Below are 21,147 nucleotides of genomic sequence, written 5' to 3'. Positions count from 1 at the left end.
GAGCTTCAAATGTCGACTGTTTTGATCAGCATCTTCCCTCAGCGAGAAACCCAACATGTTTTGGATGCACAGGACATAATATTTAAGAAACCAGAAACAGTTTGACTTATACTTTATGATATTGGCTTATAGTATCACAATTTGTTTATCAGTGTTGTTTGGTTGACAGCAACTTGACTGTCAATGTGTATGTCAATGTTGTTTAAAAAACATCAAGTGTATTGCAGCACACAAGTCTGCATTGTTTTTACTTCACTTTGTCCTCTAACCCGTATCAGTAGTCTGTATAAATAAACCCATTCCTAAAACGGACACATTGATTATTTGTATTAACTTATTTCACAGTTTACTTTTACAGTATACACATTGATTGAGCACATTATTCAAAACATCAAATTGCACTGTGACCTGTGGTAATCAAACCGATACTCGGCTGTAATGGAGAATGTAGTGTCACTCAGTGTAATGGAACAGCCCAATATCTGATGAACACCAGGTACATCATGCTGTTTATTTGTGTGTGTGTGTGCGTGTGCGTGTGCGTGTGCGTGTGCGTGTGCGTGCACGCGCGCACGTTTGTGACAGGGCCAGGCTCAGTGCCACAGAGAATCACCCTGTCACTCTACATGTCTCTTCGTCTTCCCCCGGCGGCGTCACTCCTTCTCCCTCGCTGCACAGATCAAAGAGCTGACACATGCCCTGATGTCCTCTCTCCTCTTGTCTCTTCTATCTCTGCCTTTCTTGCAATCGTAACCCTCTCCCTCTGTCACTCACCCTCTTTTTCTATCCTTACATCCAGCTTTCTCCCCGACTATATCAGTGGGGATTTTGATTCCATTACTGCCGAGGTCAAAGCATTCTATGCAGACAAGGTGAGTGGAACACAACTTGACATTCTCAGATCTACAGGTGTACACACTGTGAAATACTAACACACACACACACACACACACACACACACACACAAACAAAGCAATAGGGCTTTAAACAGACATAAGTTGATAGTTTGGACTAAATAACTCAGTACTATCTTTATCCTTAAATGTACAACTTGACTCCTTAACCACTTTGACATCTAGGCAACGTTAGTAAGAAGTTGACTTTCCCAGCATGGATTCCTTTGAGGCATGACTTGAAGTTAAGGGGAGAAACTACAGGTGGAAAGGGTAAACATTTGAACATATATTTTATGTTAAGTTTTCTGAAATTGTATGTTTTAATATGCAAATCAGGCATTATCTAATTAAATATGTGCAAATTTGCATACATTTCCAGAACATAAATGTGAACATTGGATAAAGCCAGGTTGAAAATTCTTGTTTCTAGAGTCAAAGACTTTTACAGAGGGAATATGGATTATTTATCATTTAGAAAATACTGTGAAAATCCATCACTATGCTAGGAATAAAATGTTTATGTAAGTTCTACTTAAGTGGAGATTTCTGGCAATAAGATGAAGATATGTATTGTAAAAGTCCATACATTTTGCAAGACACTACAGGTAATAGGGTAAACAAATGTAACCAATACATATTACCATTAAACTTAAAACACCATGAAACACCATGAAATTTAAACTTAACTAAGTAGTTTTGGTGCCTGGACAGAACCAAACTGTGACCCATGTTACCCATGTTCACAATGTTAACAACGTGTTTAAAGGTTTAGATATGAGGAAGGAAAATGCTCCTGTGGGTCATATATAACCCCTATTTTCCACCGGCCGCGTTTGCGCTGTGTTCCGGAGGCACTGCGGCCCCCGCCAGCAATCGCTGCCATTCAAATCAATGCTTGATATTCTACCACCCGCGTCACGGCGCGTCCCAGAAGCCTGCGTGAAGCCGTTCTCCGCTCCGCTGAAGATACGCGCCAGGTCTATTTTCACGCGAGCCGCGGGGTGTTCAAACAGCCGGGCAGGAAGTGAAACCACGAGAGCATCCCATCAATTTGCTAAAAGACACCCCCCAATATCGTATATGTCTCCTCTACAACACCATGGACGACGAGAGATTCGTCTTGGAGATGGAAAAACATAAAACGACACCACAGATCCTTTTTATAAGGACAACGCCAGAAAAGAGAAGGCATGTAGTTTAATTGCAGGAGTGCTTGGAGTGGACGGTAGATACTAGCTTAATAAACGTGATTGTTCTTTTAAGTACTTCTAGAGACAATCAAATCTGCGAGTCGGGCAGGCAAGAAGCTCCGCTTCTGAGTGGCTCCCAGCGTGGTATGGCGCTTGGCGGAGGACGGAACAAAACCGCGGCGCAGCCGGAACACGGCAGACGCGCCTGGTGGAAAATCCGGCTTAGAGGATACGAATAAACGATGTACTTGTGAATAAGTACACACAAGTTATCTCTGTTCCTGAATAATTCCTGGGATATTCTCAATTACTTAATGAGATAATAAAAGACAAATGTTGTCAGCGCAGTGTATATATGGGGCAGTTAAAATAAGGGTTAGTTGGTAACATAGGAAATACTGGTATATTTCTGTGAGCTTTTGTGTCCAGATAATTCATTTCAATGTTGTGACCCAAATACATCCAATCCTGAATAGGTCCCCTGTTTGCCATCATTCAATTCAATTCAATTTTATTTATAGTATTAATTTATAACAAGAGTTATCTCAAGACACTTTACAGATAGAGTAGGTCTAGACAGCCCTTGTATACATAGAAACAAAATGTGTCCTCTGCATATAAGCCAACTCCAGTTCTTTCGCCAGTGCCTTTTGGTCACGGACACTGACAGGAGCAGTAACCTGACATACGTTTTCAGGGAGAACACGCAAACTCCACACACACACACATGACTGATTTGAGAAATGCATTCTGAGTGTGTGATGTTTCAGGTTTACAGAACAGACATCACGCTGCCTAAGTGGATAAGTGACTATCCAAAGTTGACTGGGGTGTAATATGCTCGAGACTCTCCAGGAATTCCACCTGCATTGACAAGAACATGCAGACTGAATCATCAAAGTGTGCAGTCTGACATTGCTTCAACTATCAGTGCACCAAGATCCATTTAAACCCAGTCATTAAAAACTACCTCTAGAGGTGATTAGAGTCACATGCTGACCCAGAAACAGGCAAACCTTTTTACTTTTAAGAAATAAAATACATTCCATCATACTCATGACCAATTCCCTGTAAACATTTACAAAAGTTAAACTTTGTTGTTCTCAATTGACCCTCTCTGCCAATAGCCTGAACACCATCTTTGGCTATGAACCAATGAGTCCATCCACACGTGCAAATGTTTTAACTAATGGTACTTTTATTTAATTGAAATGCACTTGAGATGTCTTTGCCTCTTTTGTGTTTGTTTTGTGATTGTAAATTGTTTTAATATGTAACATATTTGTTCCGCTATCTTGGCCAGGTCTCTCTTGAAAAAGAGATTTTATATCTCAATGAGACTAACCTGGTTAAATAAAGGTTAAATAAAAAAATTAATTTTAACACAGCCTGGCAGGAAGCACTGCTTCTCTTTTAACACTTGCTACAGATCAATGCAATTGTTGGATGTTGGATGTGCAGTACTTGTCCAATATTTCTGTCAGATCGGTGGTCCCAAGATGAATACCCCTGTAGAAATAAAGGGAAGAAAATAGAATCTGATCATGTATTATTTATTTTTCAGACCTTTTCCTAGTCTTTGCTTCTTTCTTGTGGAAATACATTGTGCTTTTCCCTTTAAGACCTTTATCCAAATAAATAAAATTATTATAAAATACTGGGAATCGCTATTAGATGTCTGTTGAGTTTGTTTGACTTTAATGCACAAATCCACTACCTTGTAAAATATAAATAAATGGATCCAACCAAAATACTTTATGCAAAATGTTTTAAGGACCTGCTGATGTGTAGCATGCAAGAAGTGGTGACTAGTGTCAGTTATAGAAGACTATAATCCCAATGGGGATATCACATTGGGAAGTGAAATAAACAGCAGTCTGCATTTTGGAGGAGACCGAAAGAGTTATGTGTGTTTACTTGAAAAACATTTTTACATAAGATGTAAATGTATTCTACCCAAGTTATATATAAACGTTGTGCAGGTACAAGAGTCTTATGATGTCATCCTACGTCGTAGCCTTTGCTCCCTGGGTCTCTAGCGCATCGCAAGAGACTTGTTCATGTAGGCATATTTAGACTACTAAACTATCCAAGGTCATGCAAATAAAATGCTAATTCTTCTATGAAGTGGACTCCTCGTTATTTATAACGAGCAAAATGTCAAACCAGAATATGTGTGAGGAGATGTGAAGCTCTATTAAATAATAAATACACTGTAAGGTGTCACATAGACACACACCTTAGACGAAAGAATATGCAGTGCCTGTGTGATCTTTGTGCTGTACTGTGTTAGTGCAATCAGTTTACAGTTTGAAATGCCGATCCAATACTTTACCATGCGCACGCACGATCACACACCCTCCTTTTCCCTGTCACCCTTTTCGCTCTCTCTGCAGCTGTCTGTAATATTAGTCCTTTTTCACAAATATCACACAGGTTGCCTAAAAAAAAAAAAGGAGCAATACCTTTTTTCCTTGAAGAGAACAGACTTTTATGGTAATGCCTAAGGAGCAGAACAATGGGAAAGTTTGAGGCGTTCCTTCAGAGATTTGTCGGAAACGGTGAATAATTCTGCATAAATGGAAGGGAGAGAACAGAAAAGCATCCGCGAGGGAGGGGGATGGATGGGATCAAATGGAGGTGTGTGTGTGTGTGTGTGTGTGTGTGTGTGTGTGTGTGTGTGTGTGTGTGTGTGTGTGTGTGTGTGTGTGTGTGTGTGTGTGTGTGTGTGTGTGTGCACGCGCACGCGCACGCGTGCGTGTGTGCATGTGCGATAGCAAAGTTGGTGACAGTGTATGGAGAGAGAAGGAGTCAGAGGGAGAGAAAGCCAGAGCACAGTTGTTTACCTGGATGTTGTAGTTTAGGACCACTGACTGGAACCTCTACATTATTCAGCAACACAGCCCACAGACAGCCAGACAAGACTAAAACACTGATTTATACCTCTCTCCATCTCTCTATCTAGTTCTGTTTTTCTGTGCTGTTTTATCCTCCTATCCTTTATCTCTGCCTGGGTTTTTGTTTTGTTATCTGTGTGTGTGTACATCCATCTGATTGTGTTTTGTTGCCTTCGTGTCGGTTTCCATTTTTCTTTGTGCGTAGGGGTGCAAGCTGATAGAAACAGCTGACCAGGATCTAACTGACTTCACCAAGTGCCTTGCAATCATGGTGGAGGAAGTTCAGAGACGACGGTTACAGGTAAACATCCAATACACACACACACACACACACACACACACACACACACACACACACACACACACACACACACACACTCTGACCGTTTTTATTTTTATATTTTTAAATTTGTATCCGACATTTTTATGTTAAAGAAATAGTTTGAGATTTTGCAAAATGGGTTTTCTTGCCAAGAGTTAGATGAGAAGGTTAATCCCACTTTCATTTCTGTCTGTTAAAAATTAAGAAAGAAAATCTGCCTACCAGCACCTCCAAAGTTCACAAATAGTTAATAATAATAATAATAATAATAATAATAATAATAATAATAAGTTGTGGTTTTATGGGGGTTATGTGCTGAACTATTTCTTGGCCAGGAACAGTGACTTCCTGGGCATATCAGTGTCAAAAGCATTGTTTTAAATAGATATTGTTTCTATTATTAAAAGGACGAGCAGCAGTTATAGCACTGGGTAAAATGAATAAGTAAAGTTCTCCTCTCCCATAGCGTCAGAGAGTTTAGTGCTCTTAAGCAAGGCATTCACTCCTCAGGAACTCCAGATGAGCTGCTCAGAGGTCAGTAGTGTTGGACTTCGGTTGGCTGCGTGCAGATCTGAGGTGTGTGTGGGCGTATGAATATAAAACAGCGTGCTGCTGGAGAATAACACACATGCTCACTCAACATTCCCTGAAGAAATGGAATGACATAAGCCCCATTTACACCTACACATAAAATGCAAAGTGTAATTGTGGTTTGTCAAATTTAAGATGAAGTTCTTCACTTTTGTTGTGACTTTTTTCAAAGTAACTAACAAACTCATATCCAAAACTCTGAAATGAGCTGCCAGCTACAGCGAAGCCCCGTGCCCATCTGGCTGCTTTACAGTCGGACATGCAGAGATGTGATCCAGAGATTGACTCAATTTCTATTCCGACTCTTAAAACGTCAGCTGATTTGAACAGAATGTACATCACATCAGAAAAAAAATATGTACTATAACCAACAGTATATCTCTAATTTCAACAAAGATCCTTATTCCTCCTTATCATTATTTCGTCGTCTGTTTACCTGTGTACTTATATATCTCTCTGTCCTCGTCCTGTCCATCTGTCTCTTTCCCCTCTCTCACTCTTTCCCTATTTTCTCCATTATTAGAATTTTTAAGCGCCATGCTTAGTGTTGCCCCAATCACTGGCGAGTGCCTCAATCACTTTATGCTGATGAAAGACCATGGAGAAGACGCTTGCAGACACAAAACTGCACTTCCTCTCATACAGTATGCACGTGTGTTGCCACATTGTGCATTTTCACTTTGTTTTTCAGTGTCAGGCTTTAAGAGAGGATACACTTTTGTCCTTCTCTTCCATTGGCCTTTTTTTTTTTTTTCGAGGCCTGGCTAATATTTACTCTGCCTTTGAGTGTTTGTCTGTCTGTCTGCCTGCAAGAGATAGGAGCCTGGCAATCAGTTTTTGACTTTCTCTTAGAGTTTCTGATGATGACTTTTTTGTTTGTGTACCAGGATTTTCACACTTTTTTCTTTTTTACCCACTATGACTCTTATTTGAACTTTTGTTCCCTTCAACACTTTGCAATTAGGAGTAGGTTATATAAAAGCAGAACTCTTCTAATGGTTTTAATATCATGCCTTGTCATTTTGTCTTTTGCTCACTTTCCCTAATTTCTATCCACTTAGCCTCTTTAAATTATTAAAAACATAGATGAAATAATAACTGCTGATGTGCAGATTACCAAACACTGTGCTCCTGTTTGGGCTGTTTAAGATTCAACATATTAGCCCCTGAATGTTTTCTTGCACACAGCTCCGCGCTCGATTTGGAGAATTTATCTCCCAAAGAATGGTATCAAAGGATTATGGTGGGTGGATGAGTATGTGTTTGTTTGTGGGTATACATATTTATTTATATGTGGGTGTGTGTTTACGTCTCTGTCTGTGTGTGTATGTGTCTATCTATATCGTGCATGCGTTTGTGAAAGGCGAGTTTGCAAGTGAGAATTCGGTACCTGTTTACATCTGTGTGTGTGTGCACTTGTTGAAGTGTGTGTGTGTGTGTGTGTGTGTGTGTGTGTGTGTTTGTCTTCTCACAGCTCTGTCCTAGTTAGCTTCTCTCCTGTAGCTTCACTGTTGCAGGCATAAGCAGCACTACTGTTTTTAATTTTCTTCTCTCTTTCTCTAGTTATCTGTTCATCATCCCTAAGAAATGGATATGAGTTTTTGTGTTGATCTCCGAGGCAGCGTTGCTCGCTCTGGCTCCCCCAGCCAATCAGGAGAGAGTACAGCCGGATCTGTTGAGCCAGCTTGTTAGATTCTCTTCATTCAGTCGTGAGATTTTCCTTGCCCTGCTTGTTTTTTTTGTTTTGTTTTCAGTAAACAAACATGAAATAGGAACACATAAAAATTCAAACCGTTAAATGGAGTCTGATATGCGTAGCGGACACAACAGAACTTTGATGGGAGGCGGAAGATTAAACAAGCTAGTGTGTCATCAGACGCTGAAACACAATACACTATTTTTTTTCTCTGTCGTCATTGCTCCTTGTTCTCTTTCAGCTTTGTTTGCTTTCTCTTAGGTTTTCTGTCGTCTGGCTTTGCCGACTCGCTGCTGGTTTGATCCCTCCACTCCTCTCTCATTCCTACCTCTAGCAGCTTTGGACCTTTCAGGGCATTCTTTTGTATGATAAATTGTTCTTAGTAAGCCATTACAAAGGTGGGAAGGACATCAGCGATGAATTTGGGAGATGATTTGATGGAAGGACAAAAGGGCCAAACATATTGTAGATAAGAGATCCTACTTAAAGGATACATTTAAGGCAATTTTCTGTCTTTTCATTTTGGAAATTTTCGTTTTTGAAAAACTCACGAAAAGAGCAAAACCAAAAATTGAGAAGAATTGATTCCACTAACTAAAGTATTTTCTTCGTTACCAAAGACTGATGTATCTTATTCCTCTGTTCCATAGACGTCCGTTGTTCAAAAACTATTAAAAACACACAGTATCAATGAGCCACACCTGGGTGTCACGGTCCCTGGTGCTGTACTGTGATTACTTACTAGTGGCCGAAGATGGCCCCCATGCACTATGTACTCCTGTTTGAGTAATGAAAGCTAAAACCTGTTTTAGGAAATTACTGAGCCATTCTTTTTAATGATTTTCATATTTGTGACCTGTTTTTAAAGATGTACATTGTTTGTAGGAATGAATTAGCTCTGGCTAGGTAAATGCAGTGAATTTCAGATTTCTTACATAATTTTTATTAAATCCCGTGAACATTTTCGACTGGAAGATTTTCATTTTTTCTACTTCATAACCTCTCTCTCTCTCTCTCTCTCTCTCTATCTCTCTCTCTGTCTCTCTCTTTCTCTCTCTTGCTGAAGGATGTCTGTTTACCAAGTGTTGTTGTTTACAGTTCAGGTGATGCCTCTGAATGTGGGGGTGTCAGCCAGATGTTGAAATAACCTCAATCTCTCAGCACTTGGTTTTATTTGAACTCCATCACCTGCGGCAGGAAGTTAGTTACTATACATTCAGTTGGGTAAATAGTCTGTTACATGTATAGTAAGGAGCTACAGCATAAGTTTGATTGGAGCTCTTTTACCTTTTGGAAAATGTTAAATACATTGAGGTAATGGCATTTCAGAGTGGCTAAGTGAGGCTGCTGTTTCCTGTGCTGTAATTTATTAAATGGTTTAATGCATGCTTATACATTTCCACACAGGAAAAACGCTCATCTGTTTTAGTAGCAAATGAATGTAGCCAATATGATCTGGCTGATTAGTAGTTTAGCTGCAGCCCAGGATCAGAACAGGTAATAGAAAATGAATTTACCTCATACATTGTGTTTGCTTTTGTATTTATTTATTTGCAATATGTGGTTGAAGTGAAAACATTGAAGTGAAGTCAGTGTGATTGATGGTATTCGGTTAATTTTCCGTGCTGGTGTGACTGTCAGTCGTCAGCCTCTGACAGCGCCTCAGCCCTCTAGACTCTGTTGGGTTTTAAGGCTGTCAGCACTGGTGCTTGACTGCTCAGGGACTTTGTATAAGGATATAACTGCTGAGAGCTCTAAATACTGTATCTATGAAAACTGCTGGCTCAAAGTTAAGAATAACCTTATTTTAGCTCTGAGGTTGAAGAAAATGGCATTATAAAGTAATCCACTTACTATAGCTTACTTGGTTTGCTGTTAACATGTTCACTTCTTAATTCAAGGGACTGATGTCATTATAATGGCTCAAATTCATTCTATAATTGAACACTGATTGTTTATCTGTCCTCCATCTTAGTTTTCTCTCAAAGCTCTGTCCTTGCTCTCCTTTAATGTTTACTTGTCCCAATGTCATGTGTTGTTCTGCTTGTTTGTTTCTTTGTTAAAATAAGAGGCTGGCATTTGTTTTTTTTTATTATACCATACTCCTTTTCTATTAATGGTTGCCAAATTATTCTAAATGTGGTCTATTTTACACACTTTCTCAGAGCAATGGCATTTCACATATAGAGGCTTTTTTTAAACCTTTATTTTTTAAATGTTTTTCTTCTTTGTGTTTCTGCAGCCACTTCTGCTGTCATTTTTCTTCGTTGATACAAACAATAGCACCCTGCCAGAGAACCAGTCCAGTATATCGAACCGTGGCATTTTTCATATGTGCTGTTTGTCTTTCCAGGTGGATGCCATAGTGACACTGGGTGGTCTGGCTGGCAGATTTGACCAGATCATGGCATCTGTTGAGACCCTCCACCACGCTCTGTCCATGACCCAACTCCCTCTGTTGATCATACAGGGGACTAGCCTGGCATACCTACTCAGACCCGTGAGTGTATTATAAACATGCATTACACAGCTTTCACATATATGCATAGACAAACCACTGTGTAATGATTCCGTCCTGTCCATTGTTTCTCATTTTTGAGGTACTAAGTCAGCTAGTCATTTTTTCCACAGGTGTCCACAGTATTTCACTTTACACGAAGCAAAAGGTGGACTCATATGGCTGTATCAGTATTTGAAGTCGCATATAAAAGCTATACACACAGGCAGACCCACAGTACATTTTGACTAAAATACAACAGACTAATCTGCATCTGCATCTTCTACCCCTTCGAATCACCCCTCTCCCAGGTCTTCATTTTCTGTTCTCTCTCAAAACTTTTTTTTTTTCCTGGCACTGCTTCCACCTTGATTGGAGTGTTGAACACTTTGTTTCTTTGTTAAGTAATCACTTCAAGACCCCCCCACACACACACACAGACACACAATTCTCTGCTCTTATGGTGCCCTAATTTGTTGTTGTGCATGAGAGAGAGAGAGAGAGTGTGAGAGAGAGAGAGAGAGTTTCTTTTGATGCTCCCAAATTGTTTTTCCTCAATGCCAGCTCTTTCTCATGTTCCTCAGTTGATTGAGTTTACAAGTGGGCCGAGCCGACGCCATTTGGGACAAACATTGCTATTTTTTCTTGCTCTTTTTTTTTTTCTTTGTTGTTTATTTGCAGGATCTTCAGGACAAATAAGAAACTGTCACACTTCCTGGTGACACTGTGTAATACGTTAAGTAAACCTTTCTCTCATGCACTCCCTCCCTACTTCTCGTCATTATTCCAAAGGCGCGTTGTCATTTGCTGCTTCATACCTCGACACCTCCAATTAATCTTACTTCAGTGAGGGTAAATTAAGCTCGTTTGTCAACGCAGCTCCAATTCGCCAGCGACTGATGAACGCAGACGCCTGTACATGAAGGTGAACACAACCTTCGAAAGACCCGGTGCTATTTGTTCAAGTTACATCTGTTATTGAAGTGTTTACAACTTTTGCCAAATATCCTCACTACCCGTATTCCATGCAATCACGGCTTCGTTACGTGCTTAGCTTCAGGATTCGTTGGTACAGTCAATGCATACTTTTTTTTAAATTTATGTTCAATACACAACAAATTAAAGCCACTGGTAAATTACCAGTTATGTCCGTTTTGCAAATTTGAAAAGTTGGGATTGTGTCACCCGAAAATATTGCTTATAGCTTTAAAGCCGCTTGTAAATGCAATATCCCATTATACATGCACATTTTAGAAAATAAGTGAGACATGCTTCTTCTTTCCTGAGTAAATCAGTGCATGTCTAAGTCACAGATGTGCTCTGATTTAATCAGGGTTATGTCTGTTTGTTTTAGCTTTTGTTTCCCAGATGAGGTGTCAAAGTGTTATTATGCTATCTTTGGGAAATATGCAGAAATCTTGTGTTTTCTATAGCTGGCTCAGGGCATTGCATAATTCTCATGTTGTTTATCAAAATATGGGTAGGGACTCTGCCTGCAGCCTTGTTTATTCTGAGTCCGAAGATGTTTTAATCAGTCTAGGTCTTAAGGTGACGCTAAATTTGCTCAATTTGAATTTAAAAAATAAAATAAAAAAGTTGCACTGAGTTCATTTGTTTTGTTGTTTTTTTCCTTTGCTGTCTGCTCTATTTGAGTCTCTGTTGCAAGGGCCAAGCAGAGCCACATTTACTCAAGCTAGCATCCCAGCTCTAAGGTACCTGAGAAAGCCTGCTCTCTGTGTTGTGGGACAGGCATTGCACAGCGCTGTGTCAGCCAATCTGTGCTATACATCATTCTTAAGGCGCACACACTCAGGTCAAATGTACCAGCTTGTTTACCTGATGCCCTTTTGAGGAGTGAAACTTGTCAGTACAAGAGCTGATTTAAATGATAAAGTGTGATACCTGAGGTATGTTAACTCATCCCAAGGTAGCAACGACATTCAAATATAAAATAATACATAAAGATATGAGCCGCAGAACTGACCCAGGGTGGTCTGTTTTGTACTGAAGCTAATACTTTAGTGTAATAAATGCAAGACAACAAAGAGAAAAGTCTCAACTTTGTTTATAGAAATAAAATCTTTACAAAAATGACGATACCCTTTCATATGTATGTTTTCTCGTGTTGGTAGTAACGGTCAGATGAAGAACAGCATCTACATAGAAACCCAATGACATGCTAAATAGTGTCTCAGCAGAGATAACTTTTAAACAGGACCAAATGATAATAATGAATTTTTGGTAATGATTTTAATTCCAAGTTACAAATTAATGCAACATTTTAGGAAAAGTCATGACACTGCTTGTGTGTGTGTGTGTGTGTGTGTGTGTGTGTGTGTGTGTGTGTGTGTGTGTGTGTGTGTGTGTGTGTGTGTATATATATATATATATATATATATATATATATATATATATATATATATATATACATACAGTACAGGCCAAAAGTTTGGACACACCTTCTCATTCAATGCATTTCCTTTATTTTCATGACTATTCACATTGTAGATTCTCACTGAAGGCATCAAAACTATGACAGAACACATATGGAATTATGTACTTAACAAAAAAAGTGTGAAATAACTGAAAACATTTCTTATATTTTAGATTCCTCAAAGTAGCCACCCTTTGCTTTTTTTGATAGCGCTGCAAACCCTTGGTGTTCTCTCAATGAGCTTCATGAGGTAGTCACCTGAAATGGTTTTCACTTCACAGGTGTGCTTTCTCAGGGTTAATTAGTGGAATTTTTTCCCTTATTATATAGGCCCTAAAAACTGCAGTCATCAAGCCACTCCTAAAAAAGAACAATCTTGACACGTCACTAATGAGCAACTTTAGGCCGATATCAAACCTTCCATTTTTAAGTAAAATCATAGAAAAAGCGGTTTTTCAACAACTCAACCTTTTCTTATTATTAAACAAGAGTTTTGATGCCTTCCAGTCAGGTTTTCGACCACACCACAGCACTGAGACGGCTCTTGTTAAAGTCTTTAATGACATCCACTTAAACACAGATAGTGGCAAAATTTCAGTCTTAGTATTACTTGATCTCAGTGCTGCATTTGATACGGTCGACCATGACATATTACTTGACCGATTGAAAAACTGGGTTGGTCTTTCTGGCTCAGTACTAAAGTGGTTTGAATCCTATTTAAAGAATAGGGACTACTTTGTGTCTATAGGTAATTATACATCTGAGCATACAAATATGAAGTGCGGAGTTCCCCAAGGCTCAGTTCTGGGGCCTCTTCTGTTCAACATCTACATGCTTCCACTGGCTCAGATTATGGAAAACAACAAAATAAGTTACCATAGTTACGCGGATGACACACAAATTCACATAACCTTATCACCAGGGAACTATCCCAATACAACAAATGAATAAGTGCGTTGAACAAATTAATGACTGGATGTGCCAGAACTTTCTTAAATGAAATGAAGAAAAAACTGAGGTGGTTGTTTTTGGAGCTAAAGAGGAACGATTAAAAGTCAGCGCTCAGCTTCAAACGACAATGTTACAACAGACAAAGCCAGAAATCTTGGTGTAGTCATGGACTCAGACCTGAATTTTAAAAGCCACATTAATAACAATTACAAAATCAGCCTATTATCACCTTAAAAATATATCAAGGGTTTAAGGACTTATGTCTCAGCAGGATTTGGAAAAACTTGTCCATGCTTTTATCTTCAGTAGACTTGACTACTGTAACGGTGTCCTTGCAGGTCTCCCTAAAAAATCAATCAGACAACTGCAGCTGATTCAGAACGCTGCTGCCCGAGTCCTCACTAAAACCAGGAAAGTGAATCACATCACTCCAGTACTGAAGTCTCTACACTGGCTTCCAGTGCCTCAAAGAATTGATTTCAAAATACTTTTGCTGGTTTATAAATCACTAAACGGTTTAGGGCCAAAATACATTTCTGATCTGCTACTACACTATGAGCCACCCAGACCTCTCAAGTCGTCTGGGACAGATCTACTTGTTGTCCCCAGAGTCAGAACTAAACAGGGGGAAGCAGCGTTCAGTTTTTATGCTCCACATATCTGGAACAAACCGCAGAAAACTGCAGGTCCGCTTCAACTCTCAGTTCTTTTAAATCAAGGCTGAAGACCTATCTTTTGATCTTGCCTTTCTTTAAATAACCTATTTTATCTGCTTTTAAAAGTTTAACTGTTTTAATGTTTTACCTGCAGTGCCTACCTAGCAGTGCTTAAACTGCACTGTAAATTTTATTCTTGTCTTTTATGTTTCTCTCAGTTTTATTTTTTTTAATTCTTATACTGCACTGTAAATTTTATTCTTGACTTTGAATGTTTTTAAATTGTTTTTAATTGTTTTCTGAATGCTCTTTCATGTTTTATGTAAAGCACTTTGAATTGCCCTGTTGCTGAAATGTGCTATATAAATAAAGCTGCCTTGCCTTGCCTTATTAATAAAAAAAAGCAAAGGGTGGCTACTTTGAAGAATCTAAAATTTAAGACATGTTTTCAGTTATTTCACACTTTTTTGTTAAGTACATAATTCCATATGTGTTCATTCATAGTTTTGATGCCTTCAGTGAGAATCTACAATGTAAATAGTCATGAAAATAAAAAGGAAACGCATTGAATGAGAAGGTGTGTCCAAACTTTTGGCCTGTTATATATATATATATATATATATATATATATATATATATATATATATATATATATATATATATATATATATATATATATATATATATATATATATATTTATATATATATATATATATATATATATATCATTGTGAGCATGTTAGCATGTTGAGTCGTACAGAGCTATGGCTGTAGCATCCAACCGTTTGCAGGATAGTGATTATTTATTTTTCTTAATGGGCACCATCTTGCACTCAGCGCAATTGCCTTTGTACACCGACGCATGTATCATTCCTATTTTGCACCTGACGCACAGCGGACTTTTCCCTCCACAGACGCACGTCGGTAAATTAGGGAATGTATTTGCGCTCCTGGGGGCGGTTCAGCGAAAAAGAAGCATGTTCCGGTGCAAAGCGTTACTTGGTCCTATTCTGCAGTTTCAGAAAACAATTCCGCCACTGACCAGGAAAAACCTGGTCTAAAGTCAGTGGCGCTAGTCTAAAGTCAGTAGCGCGTTATTCAGATGCTATTTTAGGGGCGCATGCTTGGCCATAATGTAGCGTGTGCACAACGCGCATACACTTCTCTCATCTAAATGGATGCAGCAGTTCCCATTTTTGCAAACCATACATAATTACAAAGGAAAATATTACTGAAAATGAGCTTCATGTGTTTGGATAGATCAGGAGGCACTTTACAGTACAATCCTCAAAAAGTCGCAGCATTCTTTGTGGCTTGTTGTGATTTACACAACATCTCCATGAATCATGGATGTGTTGATGACATAAATGAGGAAATATTAGAGGACTTAAGGAGACGTGATGTTGAACTACGGCGGGATCTGGTCCGGGAGTAATGCGCGATGCGCTCCTGATGGAGCGGGTGGACGGAGATGGAGTGGGGGGAAGAGGAAGGGGCACAACAGGAGCAGGTGGTGCGTTTGGAGGCCCACGCTCCATGGCTGCAGCAATCCTCTCCAGACTTGAGGAGACGCGCCCGAGAGGCCGCAGCAACATCGCCACCCGGCCAAGACGGGCATTTATTACTTTGCCGCATCTCGTATCGGCAGCTCCCACTGGCGTGCACCAGGCAAATCCGCCGTCATAATAGCAATCCGCCATGGAACAAGCGCCCTGCTCTTAAAGGGAATGTGAGATGACGCTCTGATTGGTTTATTGCACGTTACGCCCAAACCACACCTAGCTACTTCAGACCAACCCATTTTAGATTTGCGTCGGGCGCAAGAGTCATTAGGCTCGTTCGAGATGAGCCAGATCTGCGCAGAATCGATCACCGGCGATCGGCGCCCAATGCATGCCGGTTAGATTTGTGTCCGACTTGATCCCGACTTGCTCTGACGTCATGCACACGAGGGCAACGATAATCTCACGAGACCAAGGCGGCCGCAGTTCTGAGACGCAGGCAGTGTCAGTACCAAGGGGGTAAGCTTCGCTTCTGAACGCAAACCTCCGATGGTGCCATTTTGTTGCTACAAAGGTATCACCTCTTGTTAGCATTCCACTGACCGCCATTTTTTTTTTACGTCACTTGACTGCGAATAACTTTACATCTGAAGCGTTTAAAGACTTTATTTGTCCATTGTTTAGTTCTAAAGAAACACGACAATGTATAAAAGGCTCCATTACCTTGTACCTCATGTTATGGCTCCGTAGCAGACGTTTTTGTAAAAATAAGCTAACGATTGTGTCATAACTAAGTGACTTACTGTCGCACAGTAGAGGAATTACCGTATAGTACAGGAGAAGCTCGCAGGCAGTTTCGACTTACATTAGCTGTTTAGGTTTAATTACGAATGTTAACTAGCATGTTAGTTAGCAATAATTAGCCTGTGCTTATGTTATCTCCTTACATATACCTACACTCTCCGTCTCTGTAAGATTGGAAATGATTGAGATTTCTCTTGGCACAGCTACCAGAAGACTAATAACTTTCAGACACGTTGCTCACGTCACATTTACGTTGTCTCTGTCAGTTGGAGGCTGCGCAGTAAAGGAAGAGATCACCGGAAAAGTGCTTCTAATAGCCTTCACTGGTCTCCGTCCAGAGCAACGGGGTCTATTGGTCCATTAATATATATGTCAATGGTCAGTACCCGATCCGTTCCACCTGCACAATCCGTTCTGCGCATGTGCAAGATGACACGATCGTGCAGGTGGAAGCTGTGCCGTTATTCCAAGGTGGTGGTGGAATGAACGCAGCATTATCATCTGCGCCTACGTCATGGCATACGTGTCATTGCTTGACATCGCCAGAACGGATTGTGCAGGTGGAACGGATCGGGTACGGTCAGTACCTCTCCATTATCTACCAGATTATTGCAGGTTGGAACGGATAGGGTACTGACCGTACCCGATCCGTTCCGCACAATCCGTTCTGCCATGTGCAAGTATGACACGTATGCTATGACGTGCGCGAAGCATAGTGCGTCGTTCATGCCGAAACCTCAAATGAGGCACCGCCCCACTGGTTTACGTTGTTTCTGCAGCTAGATTCAGTCTAAAATAACGTTAAGTTAAACTTAATGGGAAAAGCAAGCTACAGCTAAATTAAGACATTACAGTAATAACAATAAAGACAAGTATTGAGTGATTGTATTTTAAATGAGCACAAGTAAAGTAGAACTGACGTAACAGCTGTTATATATGTTAACGTTTATTTTCAAGTTTTATTTTGAGGGTCTTTTAAAGTTTACATGCTGTCTCAGCTAGCGGTTAGCCGAATTAGCTGTTAGCTAAACTAACGTTAGCTTAACTGTGGAGGCTAACGGCAGACCGCTGCAATCAGCTAGCGGTTAGCCAAATTAACCGTTAGCTAAACTAACGTTAGCTTCCCGGTGGAGGCTAACGGCAGACCGCTATAATCACCTAGCGGTCCGCCGAATTAACCGTTAGCTAAACTAACGTTAGCTTCCCGGTGGAGGCTAACGGCAGACCGCTATAATCACCTAGCGGTCCGCCGAATTAACCGTTAGCTAAACTAACGTTAGCTTCCCGGGGGAGGCTAACGGCAAGCCGCTATAATCACCTAGCGGTCCGCCGAATTAGCTATTAGCTAACTAACGTTAGCTGGAGGCTAGCGTGTGAACATCTTGCGCATGCGCAGAACAGATCGTGCAGGTGGAAGCTGTGCCGTTATTCCAAGGTGGTGGTGGTGGAATGAACGCAGCATTATCATCTGCGCCTACGTCATGGCATACGTGTCATCTTGCACATGCGCAGAACGGATTGTGCAGGTGGAACGGATCGGGTACTGACAGGCAGCGCGGTTGCTTTTCACCAACTGCAAGAGCCAGGCGGACGCAGGTGGACCCAGGGCATGCTGGGAAACGCCGGCCTCTCAGCTGATCGAACAGCTGATTGGTTCAGAATCGACTCAACATGATGACGTTTTATATAAACTTTTTATTGATTTTGAATTGGAGGGATTTTAACTGCGATTTGTCTGATTTAAAAGCTTATTCTGTACAGAACACATGTTGTGTGGCTGATAGTGATGTTTAGAAGTCAGAGAGACTACATCTGTTCAGATTACTGATCATCTACAGTCTGTTGTTAATTAAAATCAGCAACAGATCGCATGTAGAGCATTTTGAGAGCTACTCTGTCATAATAAAACCAACTGGAGACTGTGTAGGAGCTGATATATGGGTCCGATAACATTTTATTAAATCGGAATCGGACCCGAACGGACCACAGTGTTTGTGTCACTTCCTGTTCAGCCTGAAGGCTGCTGGAATCAGCTGGAAAACTGTCCGACTTGAGAGCGGATTTCTGTCCCCGCCCCCGGCTGCTGCCGCCTGCTCTCGTCTACTTTACAGGCGAGGCGCAGTTCATCTCGAACGAGCCTGTTTATCCCGCCGGTATAATAGCAACAGCGGCCGAGATCCGCCCACAAAGCTACTTGCGTTTTGCGTTTCATACTTGCGTTTCAGATCGTTAAAATAGGGCCCATTGTGTTATTTTACTGTATGTTTCTTATTCCTTATTCTCTGTTAGTACTATGCACATAGGCCTGTTTGCATATCACACCACCTACAAACATATTCACTTTTAGTGGTAGCATTGATAACATGCTTGCCTTTTAATTTGTATTTATGCAGTTTTTAAAATATTTTCAAAAATCATTTAAATTGGAACTCAAAGCCACCACCAAATTGTTGTAGTCTTAACACAAAGGAAATATGACTAAATTAAAACCGAAAACGTTTAACAGTAAAATTCTACTCATACTTAGTTTTGAATTAAAACCACTGCATAAGAAGTTACCAGGCCACTTTTAACAACTAAAGTTCCATCTTCATCCATCTTCTTCTCGCTGTCTTAACTAAGAAGTTGCTATCACAGTTAGCAGCTGGCTCTACAACCATAAAAGGTACGTTATCACCCTGATTGAAGCCTTTTTTCGGCATATGTTTGTACATAAGCGTGTGCACGTGCATTTGTTTTTCCTTCTCTCTGTTGCTCGCACACTCTTAACTCTGACACTTGCACAAAGAGACTGTGTTTATGTATAGAAAACAACCTCAGGGATGTTTCCTGAACACCAAACGCTCCAACGCTTAGAATTTTCCCATTATTCCTTCCCTCTGGCTCGGCAGCTCCAGGAAGCCAAGCAAAGAAAAACTCTGCTTTCAACATATCACACTTTCAAGATTTCAAACTCCTAATTGAAAAAGTCTTTGCTGTCTTTGTCTTTGTCTGTGTGATCCTTTTAGATGACTGATCTAAGTTCTAACTGTCAATGCTTTTTGTCTTTTGTACTTATGCTTGGGTGTATGACAGTTTGAGCCTACATGGTACTTGTAGCCTGCAGATATTTAAAGTGTTTATAATACATAATTATTATATTTCAAGCAGTTTCCCTACCGAATACATTCATATGTGCTGTAATGAGTTTGAGGTGTTTCTTTGTATCTTTTCTGTGTGCTTTGAAAGAGAGAAACTTTTTTTGGACCTTTTTACATTCCAGCGTCAGGCTTTATTATAACCAGTACATTCAGAGAAAAGTCATTATTCAGTCTGAAGAGTGACACTACCTTGCACCTACACTGTGTGATGCTTTTTTTCCCCCCTCTACGCTCTAGTTTTTCAAAGGGATACTGTGACTTTTTAACATTTTGTTCATATTTATTTTCTTTGTAGAGCACTTCAGAAAGACTTCACTGTAACTCAAAAACACATTCACCTGTCCTTCACATACCATTGAAAAACATCTCTTAACAAAGTCAGCCATCCTCCCCATCATCAATAGATACAGTTCTTTATAATATAATAACATGTGCTATGTTCTGCCCATTGACTTTAAATGAAAAATTAATAACTGTACAACCACTAACTGCTTTTCAAGTTAAACAAGCTGGTTGTTAGTACTGTTGTGGGGTGTCAGTACATAATAGTTTGACTCCCTGTGACACACAGTAAAATGGACTGCAATTCAAAATGGCAGGGTATCCTTGGGTTGCAGCATTGACACGTGCAATCATTTATTTTAATGAGCCTTAGTCCCTGGGCAGAGAGTCTCAGTTTCTCATTTGGGTCTGGAATAGTTAAGAAGTCTTGCTCCACATTTGTTTTCTCTTTTATTTATTTATTCTATTTCATTGTTTACACCTGTCATCGATTCTGACACACACACACACACACACACACACACACACACAAAAAACACACACACACACACACACACAGACACACACACACACTTATTTTCACATTTATGCTGTGTGTCAGCAGGGCAGCCATAAACTGGAGGTGAACACAGGCCTGGAGGGTGACTGGTGCAGCCTCATTCCAGTAGGTGGACCCTGCCAAACAAGCACTTCTGGACTGAAATGGAACCTGAGTGAGTCCTTTTTTTCATTTTTAGCATTTGAATGATGCTCTGCAGCCTATAATTAGTCTCCAACTTTCCTTGTAACTGAACTTTATTTGTAGGCTCAGTAAAAAGCCACACAACACTATTCCGTTCGTGCTCGTGCACAGGACAGAGGAAAGGGATGTATAAAGGGAAAGGCAGTGGGAGTAGGCATGGGCCGGTGACCGGTTCCAAGGTACACCGCGGTTTGATAAAGTCAAGGTTTTAGAACCACTAACATTTTCCGTCATACTGTTCCGAAGGTATGAGCTGGTTTTTTATGAGTGGTCAAGGACAGAAAGTGCAGTTTAGTAATCCGTCTCCCTGCCCTATGCAGTGTGTTTAAAAATAATGGAGAAAAAAAGTTTTTTAAAGACATTTAAAAAAATAATAATAATTAACTGTAATTGCAATACCGTGAAACCGTCATATTTTTGCTATCTAATCTTATACCGGTCATTAGGCCAATTGTCACTCTCTTATTTATGTTGCTATAGAGCCAAATAACCAAGATACATGTTAGGAAGATTGGTGGCGGTATGTAGCCTAAAGATAAGGTTTTC

At 40.2% G+C, this 21,147-nt stretch overlaps 1 protein-coding gene across 2 annotated transcripts in view; it reads left to right on the top strand.

The window, feature by feature from the left end:
• The window catches only part of tpk1 (thiamin pyrophosphokinase 1), an 82,311-nt gene that overhangs the window by 37,358 nt on the left and 23,806 nt on the right, over nucleotides 1-21,147 (top strand). Inside the window, exons 5-8 of one of the 2 annotated variants that reach the window (XM_039790044.1) lie at nucleotides 800-872; nucleotides 5,189-5,284; nucleotides 9,946-10,092; nucleotides 20,464-20,572. In XM_039790044.1, the coding sequence (XP_039645978.1) occupies nucleotides 800-872; nucleotides 5,189-5,284; nucleotides 9,946-10,092; nucleotides 20,464-20,572 (425 nt within the window). Of the gene's footprint in view, nucleotides 1-799; nucleotides 873-5,188; nucleotides 5,285-9,945; nucleotides 10,093-20,460; nucleotides 20,573-21,147 lie in introns of both variants that reach the window. The other variant, XM_039790042.1, reaches the window with a different exon arrangement.

The sequence above is a fragment of the Perca fluviatilis genome, chromosome 22 (assembly GCF_010015445.1).
Source record: "Perca fluviatilis chromosome 22, GENO_Pfluv_1.0, whole genome shotgun sequence".
Lineage (NCBI taxonomy): Eukaryota > Metazoa > Chordata > Actinopteri > Perciformes > Percidae > Perca > Perca fluviatilis.
Note: the sequence above shows the minus strand (reverse complement) of the source record. Positions and strands in the feature narration are given on the sequence as shown.